We start from the raw sequence: 20,472 nt of genomic DNA on the forward strand, positions 1-20,472 counted from the left end.
AATCCACAAGCTAACCATGAACATATTTATTGAAATATATGCACAACCATCAGTGTATTGTCGTTTACTTTATTAAATTCTTTCACATGCTGTATATCTACATGTATCTATTTATGATAGTTTGTGCACATGTGGCACATCTGATATCCGAGTTTATATTATATAATTGTCCATTTGAAACCTTTCAATATTTCGATCTTTTTCATTTTAAGATCGGATAGGATCGATACGTTTATACAGAAAACATGTCGAAAAAATTAATATGACGTGCGTACGTTTTAGTTACCACGTTATTCCTGATAATTAATAATTAGGTGTACACGTAATAGTTTCTCATGTGCACATGAAAGTTAATATCATAATGCTAATTAACTTACGCAAATGTTATTACTTTTTTTATAAAAACGTACACACGTACGAGAAGAAAATAAATATTAAGCCACAAATTTATTCACATTTTGTACATGTATTAAAATAGAGCAACACTATATATCACATAAAATACTCTGTTACTTCTTATCAAGTTTTTATTCTTTTTGAATGACTAGGAATCTGGTGCATGTGTTACCTTGTCCTTAAAAACCACCTTACAACACCGTCCAATATATGAACATGAATGGTCTTTATGTACAAGTGTAAATGTATGTTATAAATATATTGCATCTTGTTTAATGAGTTCGACGAAAATGTAATTAATATTTTGGTTTCCGCATGACGTAAATAAATATGTTTTTTGCTCATATTAACAAATCCTAGCTGTTAAATTTGGCCAAATCCTGTTTGGAAAAGTATATAAATGTTTTGTCTTGTAAACAACAAAGTTAATAACAAAATATGGGCGAAAGGTAAGTGTTACGGATTTTTATTAATACGAAAAACTTGTGTTATTTAACCTGAATTTTTGTATGTTTAAAATTACGGATTATTTCACAAAACCGTTTGACAGATACAAAAATGCTGTCAAATTTACTGTAAAAATTGTGTAAGTTACCTTAACTGGAAATAAGTTTTTTTTTAAATTATTCATGAATTTCACTGCGTGTGTTTTATGGATGTTTTAATCATGTGAAATGTGAAATGTTAACAAAAAGTAACATCTGTTTGAGTAAGATTTAAAAAACGTATTAATAAGATAGTTAAAATTATCGGACCAACAACAATAAATACAGTAGTAAATAATTTCATAATCTCTCATTTGTAGATTTGATTATTATGGGTGATAACTGATAACTTAAAATACTAACAAGTTTGGGGTTGATACTTTAAAGTTTTATATCCCTGCTAAGTTGCTTAACACCATAAACATAAGGAACGTTGTTGTTTCTCTTAGAACGTATCTACAGTCAAACCTGAAAACAAAGTTCATCCAAGATATAGACCAAACATGGCCTTTTTATAGACAAGTGAGCTTTGTTTGGAGAGGTCACTTTGCTCTTTGTTTTATCAATGAAGAGTTGTCGAAGAGTGGGTAGTCTTTACTCAAAGATGGTCTTTACCACAGGTTTGACTGTATTTCTATATTCGTTGCACGTTCTGACAATATTTTGAGTTAGTTGACTATATATGTTTCCGGTGGTGTCCTTAAAAACATATATCATACAAATGGGTATTTGTCATTGACAGAATGGTGTTCAAGCCTATCGTTTCTTGAATTAAAGGTTCCATGAAAACCGAACATCTATGGATGTTTCTTAATTCAAAATTTCATCATTATCGTGTTTAAATGTTGAATTCTGCTTAAGCCGGTGCTAGTGGGCGTGGACGGTAACTTGCACTTTCCAGTACCGTCCATGAACAGACTCATTCAAACCGCGCCTGCAATATTTTCAATTTTGCCTTGTTGGGCTTTCTTAAGGGATCCCGGTTTTTCTCCATTTTATCACTCAGCTGACGGACATCTACGGAAGTCGGTGATTCCATTCGGGTACGCCCAAAGCAATCAGCGGAGGGTAACTAAGTGTCTCTATTCAGGATACAAAAGCTTAAAAGTCACCATATGGGTCTATATGTATACAGTATCAGTTTTATTTTTTAACCTAGCGAAACTATTTTGAAATCATTTAAAAATCATGAGGTTTCACGGCAAGTAATTGGTAATAATTTTTGACATATGGACATATTAATAGTCTTTGTTGAGGTTATATAAAATTTATCAGGTTGTTTCGAGATTCCTTTGTTTTTTATTTGTTTGTTTGTTGTTGTTTGTTTTGTTTTGTTCTGTTTGTTATTTCCTCTTTGATTTCATGAATTGTATTTGCTAAACTTATCTGTTTATAAACAAATTAAAATTACGTGACTGCATTATTTTGTTTGATGAATTATGCGATAAGGTAAACAAAATTATTCAAACTTTGTTTTTCTTTCTTGTTTATATAGTATTTCATAAAGTTATCGTGTAAACACTAGAAATAATAAAAAAAAGTTATAAAAAAATAAATTCCACGGAAATAGAAAATATTTGTCATTAACAAAAAAGAATAATCATTCACTTACTTAATATGTAAATAATTAAATTAAAAATGTTAAACTATGACTGGCAAAATCTACTTTAGATATTTTTAAAAATGTATCGTTTTAATCATAACCGAAAGATATTTTAATCATATCTTAATATAGTGTCTATGAAGGTTTTTGCAAAAACGTTTCTGTAATTGAATACTTCAATACAAATGAATTATAAATGAATATAGAACGGAACTTCTCTAAAAAAAAATCCATTTATATTGTTGCTTTGTTTTTATATGTTATGCCTGTGTCACAAACTTTAAAGGCACACTATGCCTAAGGGATGAATTTCTTTCCTTCTTTTGCAAAGGGCAAATTATTGTAATGATGATTTTAGAACATATATGTACTAGCTAAATCATTATTATAAAAAAAAAACTTTTGAAAAAAAAAATATCATCTACAGACTTGATGGGTTTTTAATATTTACATTAAATTTTAAATGGTTTCCCTATTATATTTCTTCATTTCTAATTCCTCTAGATATATAACAGTGACACTGTCATGCCTATTAATAGTGGCATGGCGGGCATCAGCACAACCAAACCGCTTTGCTGGGGTATCAAATTTACGGGACTTTGTAGCAATGAGAGAATCCCCGTCGTCAGTCTTATCAAGTAGCAGTATATCAGCAAGAACATTCTCTGACGCTGTCAGTCGAGCTATTCCAGAAATCCAGACTTCAATTTCCTCAAAAACAGCGCTTGATAGAACAGCTTTCGAAGCAGGTATTGGCCGGTCGTCTTGTTTATGTATTTCTTTTAGAAAACTTTAAGAACTAAAATAAATACTTAATCCATACGTAGATTAAGAAAATGTTTAATTTATTCTCGTTATTAAATATGTGCAAAGCATTGTAACATTCAAAGTCATCACGTGACTACCTATTCAGTTATTATAATTTAAAAGGTTATTAAAATAATAACATCATATAAGATAACAAAATATATATTTTATTTCCTTGACATATATTATCTTATTCCTTGCTGTCACGTGACCTTTTATTCATTCACGTGAGGCTTAAATTGATAGCTTGGAAGAGCTGAAAATTTTGAATTCATAAAACAAATAGTAGCAGCTTTTTATCGAACTTCCAGGTGTCGATCGGGTTTCCGTAGACACCACTGATGCGTTCGGTCCTCAGCATTTAACTCAGTCGGCTGCTCTGGATATTGGACAGGCCGGACAAGCGTTTCTTGAAACAGCATCTTCAACAGCTAAAAGGTAAGCGTCTACGAGTGCTTTTAATCTGTTATTTATTAAGTCAGCGTCGGTTTTCCACGGTATATATTCCGTACATACTATAAAGGCAATGTAGTATTTACGGACAATATACCGTAGGTAACGTAGTATGTACGGAATATATACCTTAGGTAACGTAGTATGTACTGAATATATATCTTAGGTAACGTAGTATGTACTGAATATATACCTTAGGTAACGTAGTATGTACGGAATATGTACCGTAGGTAACGTAGTATGTACTGAGTATATACCTAAGGTAACTTAGTATGTACTGAATATATACCTTATGTAACGTAGTTTGTACGGAATATATACCGTAGGTAACGTAGTATGTACTGAATATATACGTTAGGTAACGTAGTTTGTACGGAATATATACCGTAGGTAACGTAGTATGTACTGAATATATACCGTAGGTAACGTAGTATGTACGGTATATGTACCGTAGGTAACGTAGTATGTACGGAATATATACCGTAGGTAACGTAGTATGTACGGAATATATACCGTAGGTAACGTAGTGTGTACGGAATATGTACCGATGGTAACGTAGTATAAACGGAATATGTGCCGTGGGTAACGTAGTATGTACAAAATATATAGCGTTGGTAACGTAGTACGTACGAAATATGTACAGTGGGTAAAGTAAAAAAAAAAAGGAATGATAACTATTTTTATATATTGTGAACTGTCAAATGATGTTTTTAAGATAAAATAAAGTAATGATAAGAAAATGTATAATATTCTTTCAGATTAAATGTTCCGAGTGGAGATATTTCCTCGCAGTTTGCAGGCGCCAGAATTGAGCCTGATTTCACTATCATGCCCCGTCCTTTTAGATGTCCGTTCCGTAAACCTTGGCCAACTTGTGACGAACGTGCCAAATACCGGTCCATAGATGGCACGTGCAATAACGTGCGTAACTCTTTGTGGGGCAAGTCGTTGACTCCCTTTGAAAGAAGTTTAACACCAGATTATGCTGATGGTAAATACATTTACTGGTTATCTCTTGAGAGTTTTGGAAACAGTCTTTAAAAGTTATTAGCATTTTCTTTTTATTGTGAGTAATAGCCGTAAAACCTCGTTGCTTTTGCGTAGCTAGCAATAAAATTAAAAATTCTATTTATTTCTCCATTTCAATATGTTTTGTTTCATAGGCGATATTAAACATTTATTATATATTTACACATCTTATTTGCTTTTATTTTGGCGAACCTTTATGTGTATGACTAAAATTACGCAAACTTGAATAAAATTTTGAAAGAAATGTACATCAATGATCATTTGAGCCGCGTCATGACAAAACCAACATAATGAGTTTGCGACCAGCATGGATCCAGACCAGCCTGCACATCCGCGCAGTCTGATCAGAATCCATGCTGTTCGCTATCAGTTTCTCTACTTGTAATAGGGTTTGTAAGCGAACAGCATGGATCCTGATCAGACTGCGCGGATGCGCAGGCTGGTCTGGATCCATGCTGGTCGCAAACGCACTATGTAAGTTTTGTCGTGACGCGGCTCATTTGAATACCACGCTCAGTTGAAAAGTACTGAAGTGCGCCTTGAAAAATTTAAAATTTCTTAAATATATACTAACAATTGAAAGACTGAGAAATGTTGAGGAAATAAAATGCGTATTTTCTGTTTCCGTATTTTCACTGTAAAACTTATTTTTCACTGCAGTGAAACATACTTTTCGTATTTTCACTGGTGTCTTAACGAACTTCTTTCTTCTTAATTCAGTCAAAACACAAAATTTAATGGGAAGTCTCTCAAATTGTATTGTCAAAATAGCGAAAAATGTATATAATAGACAGGAAATTCAAGTTTTTTCTATAGATACAGGAATTATTTTCATCTTTTTGGTTTAAAAATTATTACCGCCACTCATGGAATATAACATGTTTTTTTTTTCATACCACTCGGTGCTTTTATAGGAAAAAAAACTTGAATATCATCTTTTTATTTTATTCAAATTTCGAATTCTACAATAACAGGAATATCGTCACCACGAACACGAAGTGTTAATGGAGGTCCGCTGCCAAATGCACGGAAAATCAGCCGAGATTTCCATACGTCCTTGTCGGTCGAAGACAAACAACTTAGTCATTTTGCAATGGAATTTGGACAGTTTGTTAGTCACGATATTCAGTTTAATGCTTTATCTCAAGGTAAATATATCATTCATTCAAGATTGATTATTGTCATTTTGCATAATAATATTGGTACACCTCGCTAATTACCGTCTGTATCCATTATACGGAATTTGACGGAAATGCCCGAAGTTTTGCGACTTCAAGATTGATTATTGTCATTTTGCATAATGATATCGCTACACTTCGATTATTTCCGTCCGAATCCATTATATGGAATTTGACGGAAATGCCCGAAGTTATGAGATTGCCATCATTGTATGACATATGGCGTCCTTGGTAAAGTGTAAAGTTTAGTCATAATTGTTACACTGATTCGTTGATATAAATATTTTAACTGATCATTTTGAAATGAGCATTTATTTATTTATCTATTTATTTATTCATTTATTCATTCATTCATTCATTCATTTTTTCATTCATTCATTCATTGATTAATTCTTTTATTCATTCATTCATTCTTATTTATTCATTCATTCATTCATTCATTCTTTCTTTCTTTCATTCATTCATTCATTCATTCATTCATTCAAACAGACAGACATAGTTCTTGCTAGGTTGTCTTAGTTGTAGGTTAATTTCATTACATTTGAATAAAATTTTATTAAAATTAGATTATAAACTTTGCACTAAGAAACTGATCGTAAAAAAACGCTTTTACTTTCCTCCTTAATTATTAATTATGAATAATTACATTTTACGTACATTATTTTTAAATGTAAATACTTCGTTTGTAATAAATTAGCAACCAAACGTCACATTATTCACGCTGAATAATTAATCAATGGGATTCAAAAATGCATAAACAAAGTTACATTGAAAATAAAAAAAAAAACAAAAAAACAACAACAACAAAAAAAATGAAAAGAAAAAACAGTTTTAAAATTTATTTTATTCAGTCAAGGTGACACTTCGATAGAAGAATTTTGACAGTTATTGCGTTCCATAGTATTTTGATTATTTGTTTGTTTCATTGTAACAGGATACAGAGGCTCAAACTTGAACTGCTGCGAGAGACCAAACAGGTATTGTTAGCTTTAGTTTCAGCATTATTTATTAAGTTAGTATCTTAATTAAACCAATTTCTACTCAGGTACACGTTCGTGCCTGAAATAATGCACGGAAGGGCACCTGAGGTCTTCCTCCACCAGTAAAGCTGGAACGACGCCATATGACCTATACTGTGTCGGTGTGACGTAAATCCAAATCAAACAAACAAACACAAAAACAATTTCGAGTCCGTTTCTTCGAACCAATCAGTAATGTTTGAAAATTGTTTGGTGAAAAAAAGTTATTTAACTAAATTGAACCTCTATTTCGAGTCCGCTTCTTAGAATCAACCGGCACTGGTGTCATATGAGGAAACTTGGCTCGAACCTTCGATGCCAGACTTGAAAGGCATACATCCTATAAGCAGTAAGACACTGCATTTCTAAGTATTTGGTCATTGATATTTTATTTAACATTTAACGACATCGAAGTAATTTGCATACCTAATGAACTCATTTTTTGCAATTTAGTAACAATAAAACTGGTGCTCTGATGAATTATAATTATATTGTTAATTTGTTTTGTGTGCAAACACTTACTTAATCTTGATTGTTGAAGTGTTTCAACTTCTTGTACTCAAAAGCATTTAGGCCACTTTCTTGTAAACGTCCTTCTTTATTAAATCAGTATTTTCTTTCATTTTTTCTCTGTCAAGTTTTTATTGTTAATTTCTGTTATGTTTCTAGGCAGTCGTGTTTCCCAATACAGATTCCCCCAGGCGATCCATTCTTTACTAATCGGACATGTTTGAATCTGGTTCGATCCTTACCAACACCGAATTTAGACTGCATTCTAGGTAGGTTGAAAAGATGTGTTAAAAAGTGTTTTTATTACAGTATAAAGATTCTGGAATCGTATGGCCCTGTGTATAATGCGAGCTGGTGGTCAAAACTCTTTATATGGATTTATAGAACTGCATAATTGCTTCAGTTAAAAATAACTATAACAATCGTCCAATGAAAACCGACTTAACAAACGTATAATACTGAATATAGCTTTATAACATCGTTTTTCATTGAAGAATCGTGATTTTGAAATACATGTATCTATACACCCGGCTTCTTATTTATGGATATCTTTTATTATATTTTTCCCCTTGAAATATTTTGTGCAGTACTATTAATTAGAAATTAAGCCCTGTATTGGGTTATATAACCTATAGCGCTTTCAATCATATAAAATGGGCACCAGCTAATTGTATCAACAGTCCATATAACCGGATATAGCAGTAAGTTTGCGCATTGGATTGTAAAAGCCATGGTAAAGGCTCCCCTCGTGCTCAAACCTTTGCAATTTGGACATATTTAGTGGCATATACGGAAAGTCCTACTTTTTTAAAAATAGCTAATTATTGCAGTCACAGTTTTACGATCTAGATATTCTACAATTAGTTGAATGTTCTCCACATTTTTATTTCTGAAGAAAAACGTAATTATGTCACATTGAATATTTCTTTAACGTGCAATCATAAAATTCAGTATTTTCTGAAGGGCAATAGTGTGGAATTGATTTTAGTCCCAAATTGTAACTACTCATAGCGTCGCGTTACTTTCATCCTTAAATTGAAGAAAAATAGGTCAGTAGTACTTAAGTTTGTTCTTTTAATTGATGCAGCAAACGCATGCATCAATTTTACATCAAAGAAATGTGGTGGCGTTGACATATTTCATAGTACTTTGTTAATATCCATCATTTTTTAAAACATCATGCAACCCACAAGTGTGTTATTTGCATGTGTTAATAACCTTTTTCTTCGCTTTTAACCGGAATAAATTATATCTTGATGAAGTAAACTGCATCTAAATGTAAATCATTACGCTCTGAATTAAATATAGATTTATTAGACCAATCATCAAATAAAGAAATACTTAATTTGAAACAACGAGACTTGGTGAAAGTTTTGGTTTCAAATCATTTTATTTGCCGCCAGTTGCTTGAAATTCCGAAGGAGACTTTCTTCTTGTTTTTTCCCCTATGTGTTTTTACTATTCAAAATGGTGCATGGGTTCAGTAGAGGTCTTGCTCCATCGATACGTCTGCCCCCTTACTGAGGGCCACGGTTGCTTGATCGTAACAGATGAATTAATTGGTTTGAATAACTGGATTCTATATAAGGTTGCTTTGACCCCTATTGTTGCTCTGAAGATTGTAACACCTGAGGTTAGCCAGTTAGCCAAAGTTGCCGTCATATGGCCTAAACTGTGTTGGTGAGCCGTAAAACCAAAAACAGACAATGAACACTCATAGTGTGTATCAAACATCTGACTTGTCTGACAAAAAGGCCCACAAAAACGGTTCAGCACTTTTGTATCAGATTCTAACTTGGTTAAGTACGGAGAAGATATAAGAATGCCTTTTTGTCAGAATTCGAATTATTTCGGTACAGAACACCAATATTTTCTCATTTGTATTCACAGGAGTGCGGGAACAACTAAACCAGAACACCCACTTTTTAGATGGATCGCTTGTGTATGGATCGGACAAGGCCACATCGGACGGCCTACGCACGTTTACAGGAGGTAGGATAGTGCATTTTTTATGACTGATGGGAAAACATGTAGAATTTCAAAGAAATAAATTAAAATAATTGATTGTTGCGTAACATGCAGAGGGCTACTAATTAGACACATCTTAGATATGGTGAAGGCGTACTTCCTTTTTAAATAATTCATTCTTCTTCACGTTTTTTCTGAAATTTGAAGTTACGTAAACATGTTTATTCATCGATCAAATGAAAATAATTTATCACCTTGTCTTGTTTAGCACTTGCCCCAGTTAGTTTCTAATTTGATAAGTATAACTAAAGCAAAATTTTATCTTAAGACCAGTGTAAGCTTAGCTTTAATATTAGCGTCAACTTTAGCATAATGTTAGTTTAATCTTAATGAAGGTTTTAGCTAAATGTTAATTTTAGCTTACTGTTAGTTTTGGCTGCGTATTAAAGTTTTAGTCTAATGTTAAATTCAACCTTATGTTAGCTTGAGCATAATGTTAGTTTTTGCTTAAGGTAAGATTTAGCTGACTGATTGTGTTTAAGCATAATGTTAAATTGATTTATCATAGTAAAAGTTTTAACTTAAAGTTTGTTTTATCTACCTATTTAGTTTTAGCCTAATGGTTAACCTTATGTTAGCTTTAGCATAATGTAAGTTTTAGCCTAATGTTAGCTTAAGTCAATTGTTTGTTTAAGCCTAATGTTTGCCTCAGACATATGTTAGTTTTAGATAATGTTAGATATAGTCTGATATGTTAGCTTTTTCCTTATGTTGGATTTAGCTTAACGTAAGCTCAAACTTTCTGCTATTGTTCAATTCCAAATCCGTCAACGATACATAATGCTGAAAAAATATATTTTGAAAAAAAAACGATAGATAAATGAACCTTAAAGGGATACTCAGGCAAAATAATGACAAAAATATTAAAATGATCTTGTGTACTCAAATCACGTTAAATTGACATTTCTTAAAAGTCCCAGCATGAATTTCAGTATTAATTCTACATATTTTGGGTTTGAAGTGTAAATATATCTATGTATGTTGAACGAAATTTAGACGCCAACAGAATCACCGAATACTTATAAAACAAGTCATGTGACTTGAATAAACCCTTGAAGTTACGATAACAGATATTGTGGTTATTGTATGATTGAAACAAGTCTAAGTCATTCATTTTGGCATGATCTTTAACCTTTCCAGAGTTCACTATGACAACTATTGTGAAATCTTAGAGCTCTATCCTGACCCACGCGGGTCAAGTTAGGAAACTACAATTTTATTCTTTATATGGAGAAAAGTTTTGTTCCTTTGACTGCCTTGTGTATTCGTTTTGAGGATATTTACAGAATAATGAATGAACAATTCAAAACTAAGAAATGAAAATTTTGCCTGTGTCTCCCTTTAAGGACGGAAATGTTTTCTTTAGGTATGTAGTGTTTGGTACGATACATCTTCCTTTGAAGTTTTGAATGGTCATATTTTCCAAAATAATATCCAAAAAGAAAATTCATATGCTGTCTCTATTCTCCCCAAGTTTCATATTAGCGTAAGCTTAAGCATAATGTTAGTTTAATCTTAATGAAGGCTTTAATTTATTGTAGATTTAAGCTAAATGTAAGTTTTGGCTTCGTATTTAAGTTTTAGCCTAATGTTAAATTCAACCTTATGTTAGATTTAGCATAATGTTAGTTTTTTGCTTAAGGTAAGGTCAACTGACTAATTGTGTTTAGGCATAATGTTAAATTGATTTATCATAATAATAGGTTTAACTTAATGTTTGCTTTATCTACCTATTTAGTTTTAGCCTGATGGTTAACCTTATGTTAGCTTTAGCATAATGATATTAAATCGTTAAATCTAATGTTCTTTAATATACTTTATGTATGTTCACTATTATATTAAAAATTGTTTATATAGGTTTACTGAAGACAAGTGCAGCAGACGATTTATTACCACAGAACAGTGGCGCGAACGCCGGATGTACCATAACTGTTGCGTCACGGCCTTGTTTCCGGGCAGGTAAGATTGTTCCACTTAATAACTCACATTTTATAATACAAAAAAAGAAGAAGAAGAATAACACATTTTTTTTTCAAATTCGTTAAGTGCAACTTTTACATTGGTTGATAGATGTTTATGTAAGATCCAACTTTTACGCCGTTGGTGTTGTATTTGCATTTTTTAAAACGTTTTATAGTCATTATTCTTGTTAGTTAATGATAACAAATTACAAAACAGACGTTACGTAAACGATGACGTGCAGTTTTTTTATACACATTAATTATAAAAGTTTTCATTATAAGTGACATTATTGATGGATACAATTCCTTATGATAATTAATGATTATATGACAAAATATTTACTTGATGTACAATTTAGATGAATGTGATGAATGCATGTGTCTGTCGATTGAAATGTTTGTTGTTTGTAATTATTTTATATGTGTGTACATATTTGTGGATTTCTACACCTTGCTTATTTAAAGCCCATACTGTATATAAAACATATATTTCTTAATATTTTTCCTTCGTGAAATAGTGTTTATTATTATTATTATTAAAATGTGACGTTCGATAAAATGTGACCCGACGCATACTCATAATCGGTCACGTGAACCTCAAAGTCGTAATTTTGTAATTTTAAATAGTTACATGTAAATTTACTTACAATGTTAATTAAAATCGTTTCGTATCGATTGAAGGTGACCCAAGAGTTAATCAGCAGCCCGCCCTGATTTCTTTGCACACCATATGGATGCGCGAGCACAATCGAGTTGCCAAGCAACTAGCGCTCGTGCAACCCACGTGGAGAGGCGACGACGAGAAACTATTCCAGGAGGCGAGACGTATAGTCGTTGCCATGATACAACACATTACGTACAGTGAATTCCTACCAGAGGTCCTCGGAAACAGCGTCATGACGAAATACGGATTGAAGCCTAAGATTAACGGCTATACAGGTACAACATTTATTAAAGGCACATTATGCCTCAGACATCCATATTTATATAATTCTTTAAGAATATAAAACATGTGTTAAATTATGTGTTAATAATGGATTTAGTGCATATTAAATGTTTAAATACCCGACAAAAGTAGTGCAAATTTCGCAGTAAGACGTCGTAAAAGCAGAAAAATGTAAACAAAGCAGTATTTTGACTTTCATACAAAATACCAATTCACCATAAATATAGCAATTGCCAGCAAAGAAAAAGAAGCAAAGATAGTTCATCTATATGGCAAATGAGTAATTTTTTAGAAACTGTAACACATGCCAAAAATAAAAAAAATGTTGAGAAATAAAAATGAAAGCATTTCTGAGGCATAATGGGCCTTTAAACAAAAACCATGTAAAATTTGACTGAAATCTCAGTTCACTTAAAATTATGTCATTATCATTCCATGTTCATTCACTTGGTTGAATGACCTTAATGCATTTGCATAGTGTACCACGTGATATGTCATTCATCTCGTTTTTTTTAGCATTTTAGCATTCACTCATACATTAAAAATGTTTGATCCTTCAGCTTGATACTTTTATATTCGAATATACGTCACTATAAAGAAGATTTATAATGAACGATTAGTAAATAGTGGTATAATAATAAGTATTTTTTCTGAAAACAATGTGTTGTCACCATTTTTTGTATAGGTTAGTGATCTAGTAATTTACCGGTCCGTTCACTATATGTTTTTTATGTAAAAACCGATTAGCGCCGTTGTATGTCGCAACGCCGCTAAATGTCGCAAAATCATATGCTGTTTAATGTCGCAATGATAAGATTAAATGTTGAACGATTTTCCCTTGCCGTTAAATATCGCAACACTACCATTCAATGTCGCAACATGTTTATTCATGATACAATTAAGTTAGCTGGTGGTATTAAATTACAATAAACATTGAGTAAATATCTGTACACTAAGTATGTCTTGAAGAAAAAAGTGTTTATCTAGTTCTACATGATATAATATGACATGATATGATGAATTACTAACGTATTGTTGTAGAACATTTTAATATCAACATCGATATATAACTCTTTAATGGTTTGTTATCATACTTAAATTCTATCAGCATCAATATTTATGATATTGCATACTTTCGATGATAGCCGAATACACTTTTAATGTTACATGTGTTTATTTTAATGTAAAAAAATGATTTAAGTATAGTAGGCAACTACGCGTCATGTTAGGTGCATATAATACTCCGGCTATAAGTATATTGCTTTGCGTACTTTAAAAAATTGAAGCTAGTGTCAATCTACCTGCCCCTCACCACTTTGAGTTAGAAGACATTACGTCATCATTGCGACATATACGCACACTAATTGTACACTTTAAAAGAAGAGTATTCGTATTATCTTTTTAAAGCACGTTACAAGATCATTTTTATGTGTAGGGCATTTCAATATCCTAGAAAAATCACCTTAAGCAGGAAAACTCAATTTTAAGGTTTAATGTTGTAGAAGTACATTTTAAGATAATATTTTTTTTATAAGATGATTTTTTCACGGAGTGCTTTATTTGTAATCTTTTATAAGTCTTTTGTTCTTATTCATTTCCATAAAATAATGTACTTCACGTTGTAAGATAAATTGTATCCTTTGGTTTTAATTTTGAATAATTACATAAATCTTTTTTTTAACAAATACATCAGTTTTATGGTACACATTCTGTTCATACTGTAAAACTTAAACTTAAACTATAAAAACAATGGAAGACGGATTGGGTGAATCCATTCTAAAATTAATGAGTGATGAAAAAAAATAATAAAAAAAAAACAAAAATCGTCTTTGCTATGCCAACACATCAGTATTTTTATTAACCTATCGACAAGTTCTTTTTAAAAGCTGACATGACTTTAAACGATATCGATGTCATAAATAAGAAGAGCGGTTGCCCAGTAGTTCTGCTGTCTGCCTGTCAACCCAGGGATCATTGGTTTGAGCCCTAATTGGGTCACAGCCATGTTTCTTCATATGGCACCAGTACTGGTTGGTTCCAGGATGCGGACTGGAAAGTGATATATATGTTGCAAGAGCTTTTTATTATTATTATTATTTATCTATTTATTTATTTTTTGTGGGGGTGCGCGTTGGTGGGTGAAGTGTTGTTGTTAGGGTAGTTGTTGTTTTGTTTGTTAATTCACTTTTTTTCTTTATTTAAAAAAAGAACATAAAAACAATTACTAAATATAACGTTTGTATATTGCATTTATAGGTTACAATCCGAGGGAAAAACCAATGATTAGGAATGGTTTCATGGCGGCGGCCTACCGTTTCGGACACAGTATGATTTCCGATCATTTACCCACACATAATGGCTTCCTTCAAACATCTAATAGTTTATTAAAGGTAAGAACCATCCGGATACGCTTAAATATTCTTTGTTTACCATAATAGATCAATAGAGAATAGTGTATATAATAGGTTTAATGAGGTTCATATTTCACATTGCTTAAGATCAAATAGCTATGGTGCCTCAAATTATATGTTTACCCTTTTATAATTGTGAAATTTGTAAATTATATGCCTTAACCATTTCATAATTGTGCCACCTGGAAAATATATGCCTTAATTAACCCTTCTATTTGTGCTATTTGTAAATTATATGCCTTTGCCGTTTCAGATATACGCCACGTGTAAAAAATATACATTCACATTTTGATAATTGTGCCACCCTTCGCCCTTTCATATCAATAATTTATCCCACTTGTAAATTATATGGCTTCACCCTTTCAGGCCTATGACTTCTATATTGTCATGCTAGTCTTCACATAATTGCATATAATTACTAAACTCTTAACTAGGTAATTTACGTACTTTTATTTGATATTTTAATAGAAAGTTACCTTCCATTTTCAGGATACATTTTTGAAACCAGATCTCGTTTACACAAAAGGTGTTGATGAGATTACACGGGGATTAACGAGATCCAAGGCTGAAGATGTCGATAAGTACATCTCAGCACAAGTCACGAGGTATGTTTTTGATCTTTGTAGTAAATTCTCAAAGTGATAAATATTCCACATACAGCTTGATGCAAAATTCAGATTATTTCTTATGTTACATTATGGATAGGAAGTACTTTTATTAAAAGTTTATTTAAACCTAGCTCGACTAAGTCTCGTGACTTAAAAGTATGCAGAAAGGTCACGTGATCATGGTATATAATTACTTATTTTATGACATTAGTTGAGCCCTTCAATAAATATTGAAATTAAAATTAATATTTATTTTTATAATATATTAATACTTAGTAACTAAAGCGTCCACATAATAAGATGCTTGTTGGTCAATACTTGACATGCAGTCGCTTTTTGGAAATTTCGAAATGTAACTAGATAACGGAAATAACCGAAATATGCCGACTTGTAACGGCCTGGTTTTGGTTATATTTTCGTAATAAGAGTGTATTCATTCGCCTTTTATTTAATGCAACAGAAAGGAAGTAAATTAGTTATATTTTTTCAAGATTCTTGTTTGCATGTTTTAGACATCTGTTCGAGAGACGACCAGGTTTCGGAGGTGACCTTGCAGCCACCAACATACAAAGAGCACGGGACCATGGTATACCGAGTTATCAGAAATGGCGACGTCATTGTGGACTGTCCGGACAGTATTCGCATGCATACCATGTTCGAAGCAACTTGCAACAGATTTATAGGTAATATTATATGTATAGGACCTATTATTAATTTATATACTGATAAAGTGATATGGAATTAGTTTGGTAGGTGTTTAAGTAAACATCCGTTGAAAAATATATATTTAAACAAGGAACAATAATAAAATATAAATGATGATGATAATGATAATGATGATGATGATGATGAGGATGATGATGATGATGATGATGATGATGATGATGAATAAGAAGAAGAAGAAGAAAATAATTATACTTCAATTTAACTGTAGATTTTTATTCAATATTTTTTAAAAGATATTACAGATCACGTGTAGCGAAATTCGATAGTATTAATTTCCTAACTTTTGCACTATTAAGGTACATGTATTATTTAGCTAAGTGAACCAGACGCTTGAACTAATATTGTGTACCAAATGAATAACGTTGAAAAATTGTTTGTACAGTAACCCAGACGACATGGACCTGTTTACTGCCGGTGTTTCTGAAACAGCAGTTCCAGGAGGAAAAGTAGGTCCAACTTTCGCTTGTATGATTGGCGAACAATTCCGGTCGTTGAAAAACGGAGACAGGTTCTACTACGAGCATGATGAAGTTGGAAAGTTTACACCAGGTAGAACTACTTTCTTTCGTATATAAAATAACGCATGCGCGTTTGGAACTCTTTTTTTGGAGTTTTATATCATTGGGCAATGTTTTGAAATAATATGATACAGTCTTATTCTAGTGAAATATTATTATGATGTGTACAGTAGTCGTACATATACTTTTCTGGTCGTGTACCTTTAATTAGATCATGTCGTTTATATATCACATTCATTATATAATAATAAATATGAAGTGTAATATCTAACCTGTGTAAGCCTTGAGCTTTTATATGACTGAAATGTGAATTTGATGATATATATTTATTACTTCACAATTTGAAATATGAAATAAATAAGCATTGTTATGACGTCAATAACTCCATTCAAATAATTTTATATTTCACCGGGGTCTGAAGTTATAAAGACATTATCTAAGCTTAAACTCAGATCTCTGGTATTTCATTGGTCAGAAACTGCCGTAGAATGTACCTCGACCAATGAAATCTCTGAGATTTAAAACAGGACTCAAAAACAGTTTTATTACATCGTGGGCGGCTGTTTTCGTTGGTATTCAATTGTTACGCCGTTATATAACTGAAAATAGCACTTATTTTGTTTACTTTATTGTAAAACGAGTATATCCATTTTTTTGTCAGTTATTTAAGTTTGGACTAATATTTCAGAACAATTAAGAGAAATTCGGGGAACTACAATGTCAAAAGTGATGTGCAGAAACACGGGTATACCTCATCTTCAAAGAAACGCATTTAAAGATGTAATTTCAGGGTAAGTCTTTCTGTTGAAATGAACTTGTTTTTGTTCTACCAAAAGTTTCAACATTATGTTTAATGGCTGTAAAGGATGTTTTATATTGACATTATATATTTTACGTCATTTAAACTCAATGAACTTTTCAATACTTGTCAATAATATTTTAACTAAATCTATGAAAAAAATGTAAAAAGTGAAGAAAGGTAATAAATATTTTGGCTTATTTTAAAATTCTCACTTATTCTTGTTCGGTCTAAGGTTTTAACAAGGCGAATTTGAACTCGACAGCCGATGAAATCACGCGTTGCATATAAGTGTTGTTTAAAAAGTAATTAAATACTGCTTGAACGGTTTCGAAGTTCTTTTGGAGAATGAAATTCTTTTGGTATTTAGCTTAACTGAGCTTAGCTGGTATATAAAAAAGGGCCAACCTGTCAGTATCAAATTTTGAATGCAAGTATCTGCAGCGTGCGCTTTTAATGCAGCAAATTCACAGAATCACGTGAAGTCCACAAAATAGGACGCTTACCAATTGACTGATTTCGCAGTGTCTTAGTGTCTTTTTTTGTACATTTCTGTTTTGTCATATATTTCATTTCAACGTTTCTTGTTGTTGTTTCTTTTTTCTTGCCTTCTAAAGTTTTATGGTTGTCAATTAAAGAGCAAAATACCAACCACCTGACATGTTGTTTTCACAAAATGTGTTTATTTGATTTACAATTAGCTATACATAATTATTAAACAATCAGCTGTGGTTAGTGTAACATGATGGATAGGTTATCAAAGTTGTTATTGTATAAAATTAAAAGTTTGAATCATAATACTTTTCCTAGTATTATAATAGATATCATTAAGCAATGAATGTCTAACCTTTGACACCATTATATATTAAAATATATTTAGTTTTAAATTAGTGCGCACGAATTAAAAACACCTTCTTTAACATAATGGTAATGGACCGTGTATCAAAATTCAAGGAACTGTGAATCATAATGAAATGCAAATGTTGCTCATATCCCCTGATTAAGCATATATTTCTGTATAATTATCTCGTTTTGTACTTCTTTATTTCTTAAACATTCTCAGATGAATTAAACACGTTATGCATTGCCTTCGTTTCAAAGAAATTGATTACTTCATTTACAATAGTTTTAATTGTAAACGCAGTGTCACTATGACATAATTAGTTAGGGTAAGTTAGTAAAATACCAGTGATATTCAAAATTCATTTCGGCATAATATTTAACAGGATACCTTGGGGAAGGTCAGCGCTTTAACCAGTGTCTTTTCATGTCTAATAAAACCCGTGGTCTCTCATATTTTTTCTCAGATAAAGCTTTGAAGACGCTATTATGACCTTAACATTGTCAGTTAAAGCTGCATGCCTAAAGCTGAACCAAAATATTTCTAGAAAAAAAATGTATAAGATTTTAAGACAAGAAAAAGAGTCAAGATTTTAGTAGAGCTAACAACTTACATGGTTTACGCAATAAATGTCTGATTTCACTGGACCCTTAAAAATATATTTCTGTAACAGGTCAGGTTGTTGCCAAGAGCATGCCATGTTACTCGTAAAGTTAATTATACCGCAACAGTAGTGAATTAATGAACTTTAATGATAATGACAATTACATTAATTAATATGTCAGTTTTACTTGGGTGAAAAGGGAGGTAAGCGGGGGATTATGTCATTCCGATAAATCACATTTGTTAATCGCCCTTTGAGGACCGTCTTCGCTACTCTGAAAGGAACACAAGGGTAGATAAATTGAAATTATTGTGTATAGTTGTCTCCCTTTAAAACAAAGTCATTTCAATACATTAACCCTTTCAACAATGCCTTTTGTCTTTAGGTTAACTAAAATAATAAAAACTATACGAAGATATAGTAATAAAATAAATACACTTTTTTTTACAGAAATCCAATCGTTAACTGTCGCACCATGAAGGACATTGACTTTTCAAACTGGGGAACGAATTGTCAATCTGGCGGAGGCTGGTCGGCTTGGCAAACTACCCCTTGTTTTGGGAACTGGAGGCTTCGGTACCGTATTTGCACAAGTTCTGGCTCGAACCAATGTGGCAACCCGTGCCCGAGGAAATATGAAATAAAAGTGGAATCTTGTGGTTGGATTTGGGAGCCTCTCTGGCCAAGGGATAGGCCACAGCCCCCACAAAGACCATTTGTGGCAGATCGCACGAGCATCAGTGATATTCAGTCAAGAATAGAAACGAAACTAACAAGTCTTATAAATAGCAAAAAGGGAAATATTGATGCTAAATTATTTGAACAAGCTTTATCCGCTGTGAGCCCCACGATGTCAAGGGCTTGAAACAAATTTGAACTTATTTGAAGCCAAATATGTTTGACCTCGTGAAAATGTATGTAAAGGAGCTTTAATTGTTGCAACCGTTTTATATGTTAATTTATTTATATGTTTTGAAATGATGAACTGAATAATAAATGCTGTTAAAATATAAGCCTTATATATTGAAGGAACAACATCCCCAACTGCTTTAAAATATTGTATATTATTATCCTTCGCAATGTCTTTTGTTTCCAGATGTCTAGATTTGTATGCCCATGCGTGAAAGTGAATACATGCCGACGAATGTTTAGTGTTGATACACTAAATGAGTCCGTTTGCCATTTAAATGACCTCTGATCGTTTCTTGCTGTGCATTATTATGAATATACCACGCATTTTTATGTAGTATACACATACTGTATAGTTCAGACTCTGCCACGGTGCCATGTTGGCAGAATATAAATGTTTTCTGTTTATTATCACTTTTATTTATGACATGTGACATCTACTTTTTGTGCATTTATTGATTTCAAAAAAGCCTATGATTTTATAAATAGGACTATTTTATGGGACAAATTGATGAATTCGGAAATTGGTGTTAATGGAAAAATGATGAATGCTATGAAATCTCTATATAGTCAAGTTACATCTTGTGTTAGGGTTAACGGTTTTTATACAGATTGGTTTGATGTTAAATGTGGCTTAAGAC

At 32.0% G+C, this 20,472-nt stretch overlaps 1 protein-coding gene across 3 annotated transcripts; it reads left to right on the plus strand.

The window, feature by feature from the left end:
- The first annotated feature begins 711 nt into the window (after nucleotides 1–711).
- Nucleotides 712–20,259, plus strand: LOC132714616 (peroxidase-like). Of its 3 annotated transcripts, none has more exons than XM_060697509.1 (16): nucleotides 712–845; nucleotides 2,989–3,233; nucleotides 3,603–3,729; nucleotides 4,503–4,735; nucleotides 5,748–5,921; nucleotides 6,886–6,928; nucleotides 7,640–7,749; nucleotides 9,371–9,472; nucleotides 11,366–11,467; nucleotides 12,151–12,408; nucleotides 14,672–14,805; nucleotides 15,316–15,431; nucleotides 15,947–16,117; nucleotides 16,543–16,709; nucleotides 17,367–17,469; nucleotides 19,373–20,259. In XM_060697509.1, exons 1-16 carry the CDS (start codon nucleotides 835–837, stop codon nucleotides 19,785–19,787), a joined length of 2,511 nt encoding a protein of 836 aa, XP_060553492.1. In that variant the 5' UTR covers nucleotides 712–834; the 3' UTR covers nucleotides 19,788–20,259. The 3 variants fall into 3 exon arrangements, with proteins under 3 accessions (XP_060553492.1, XP_060553490.1, XP_060553491.1); XM_060697507.1 differs by lacking the exon at nucleotides 712–845 and adding an exon at nucleotides 891–982; XM_060697508.1 differs by lacking the exon at nucleotides 712–845 and adding an exon at nucleotides 2,299–2,330.
- Nucleotides 20,260–20,472: the final 213 nt, after the last annotated feature.

The sequence above is a fragment of the Ruditapes philippinarum genome, unplaced genomic scaffold, assembly GCF_026571515.1.
Source record: "Ruditapes philippinarum isolate M1 unplaced genomic scaffold, ASM2657151v2 ctg888_1_1_1_1, whole genome shotgun sequence".
NCBI classification, from domain to species: Eukaryota; Metazoa; Mollusca; class Bivalvia; order Venerida; family Veneridae; genus Ruditapes; species Ruditapes philippinarum.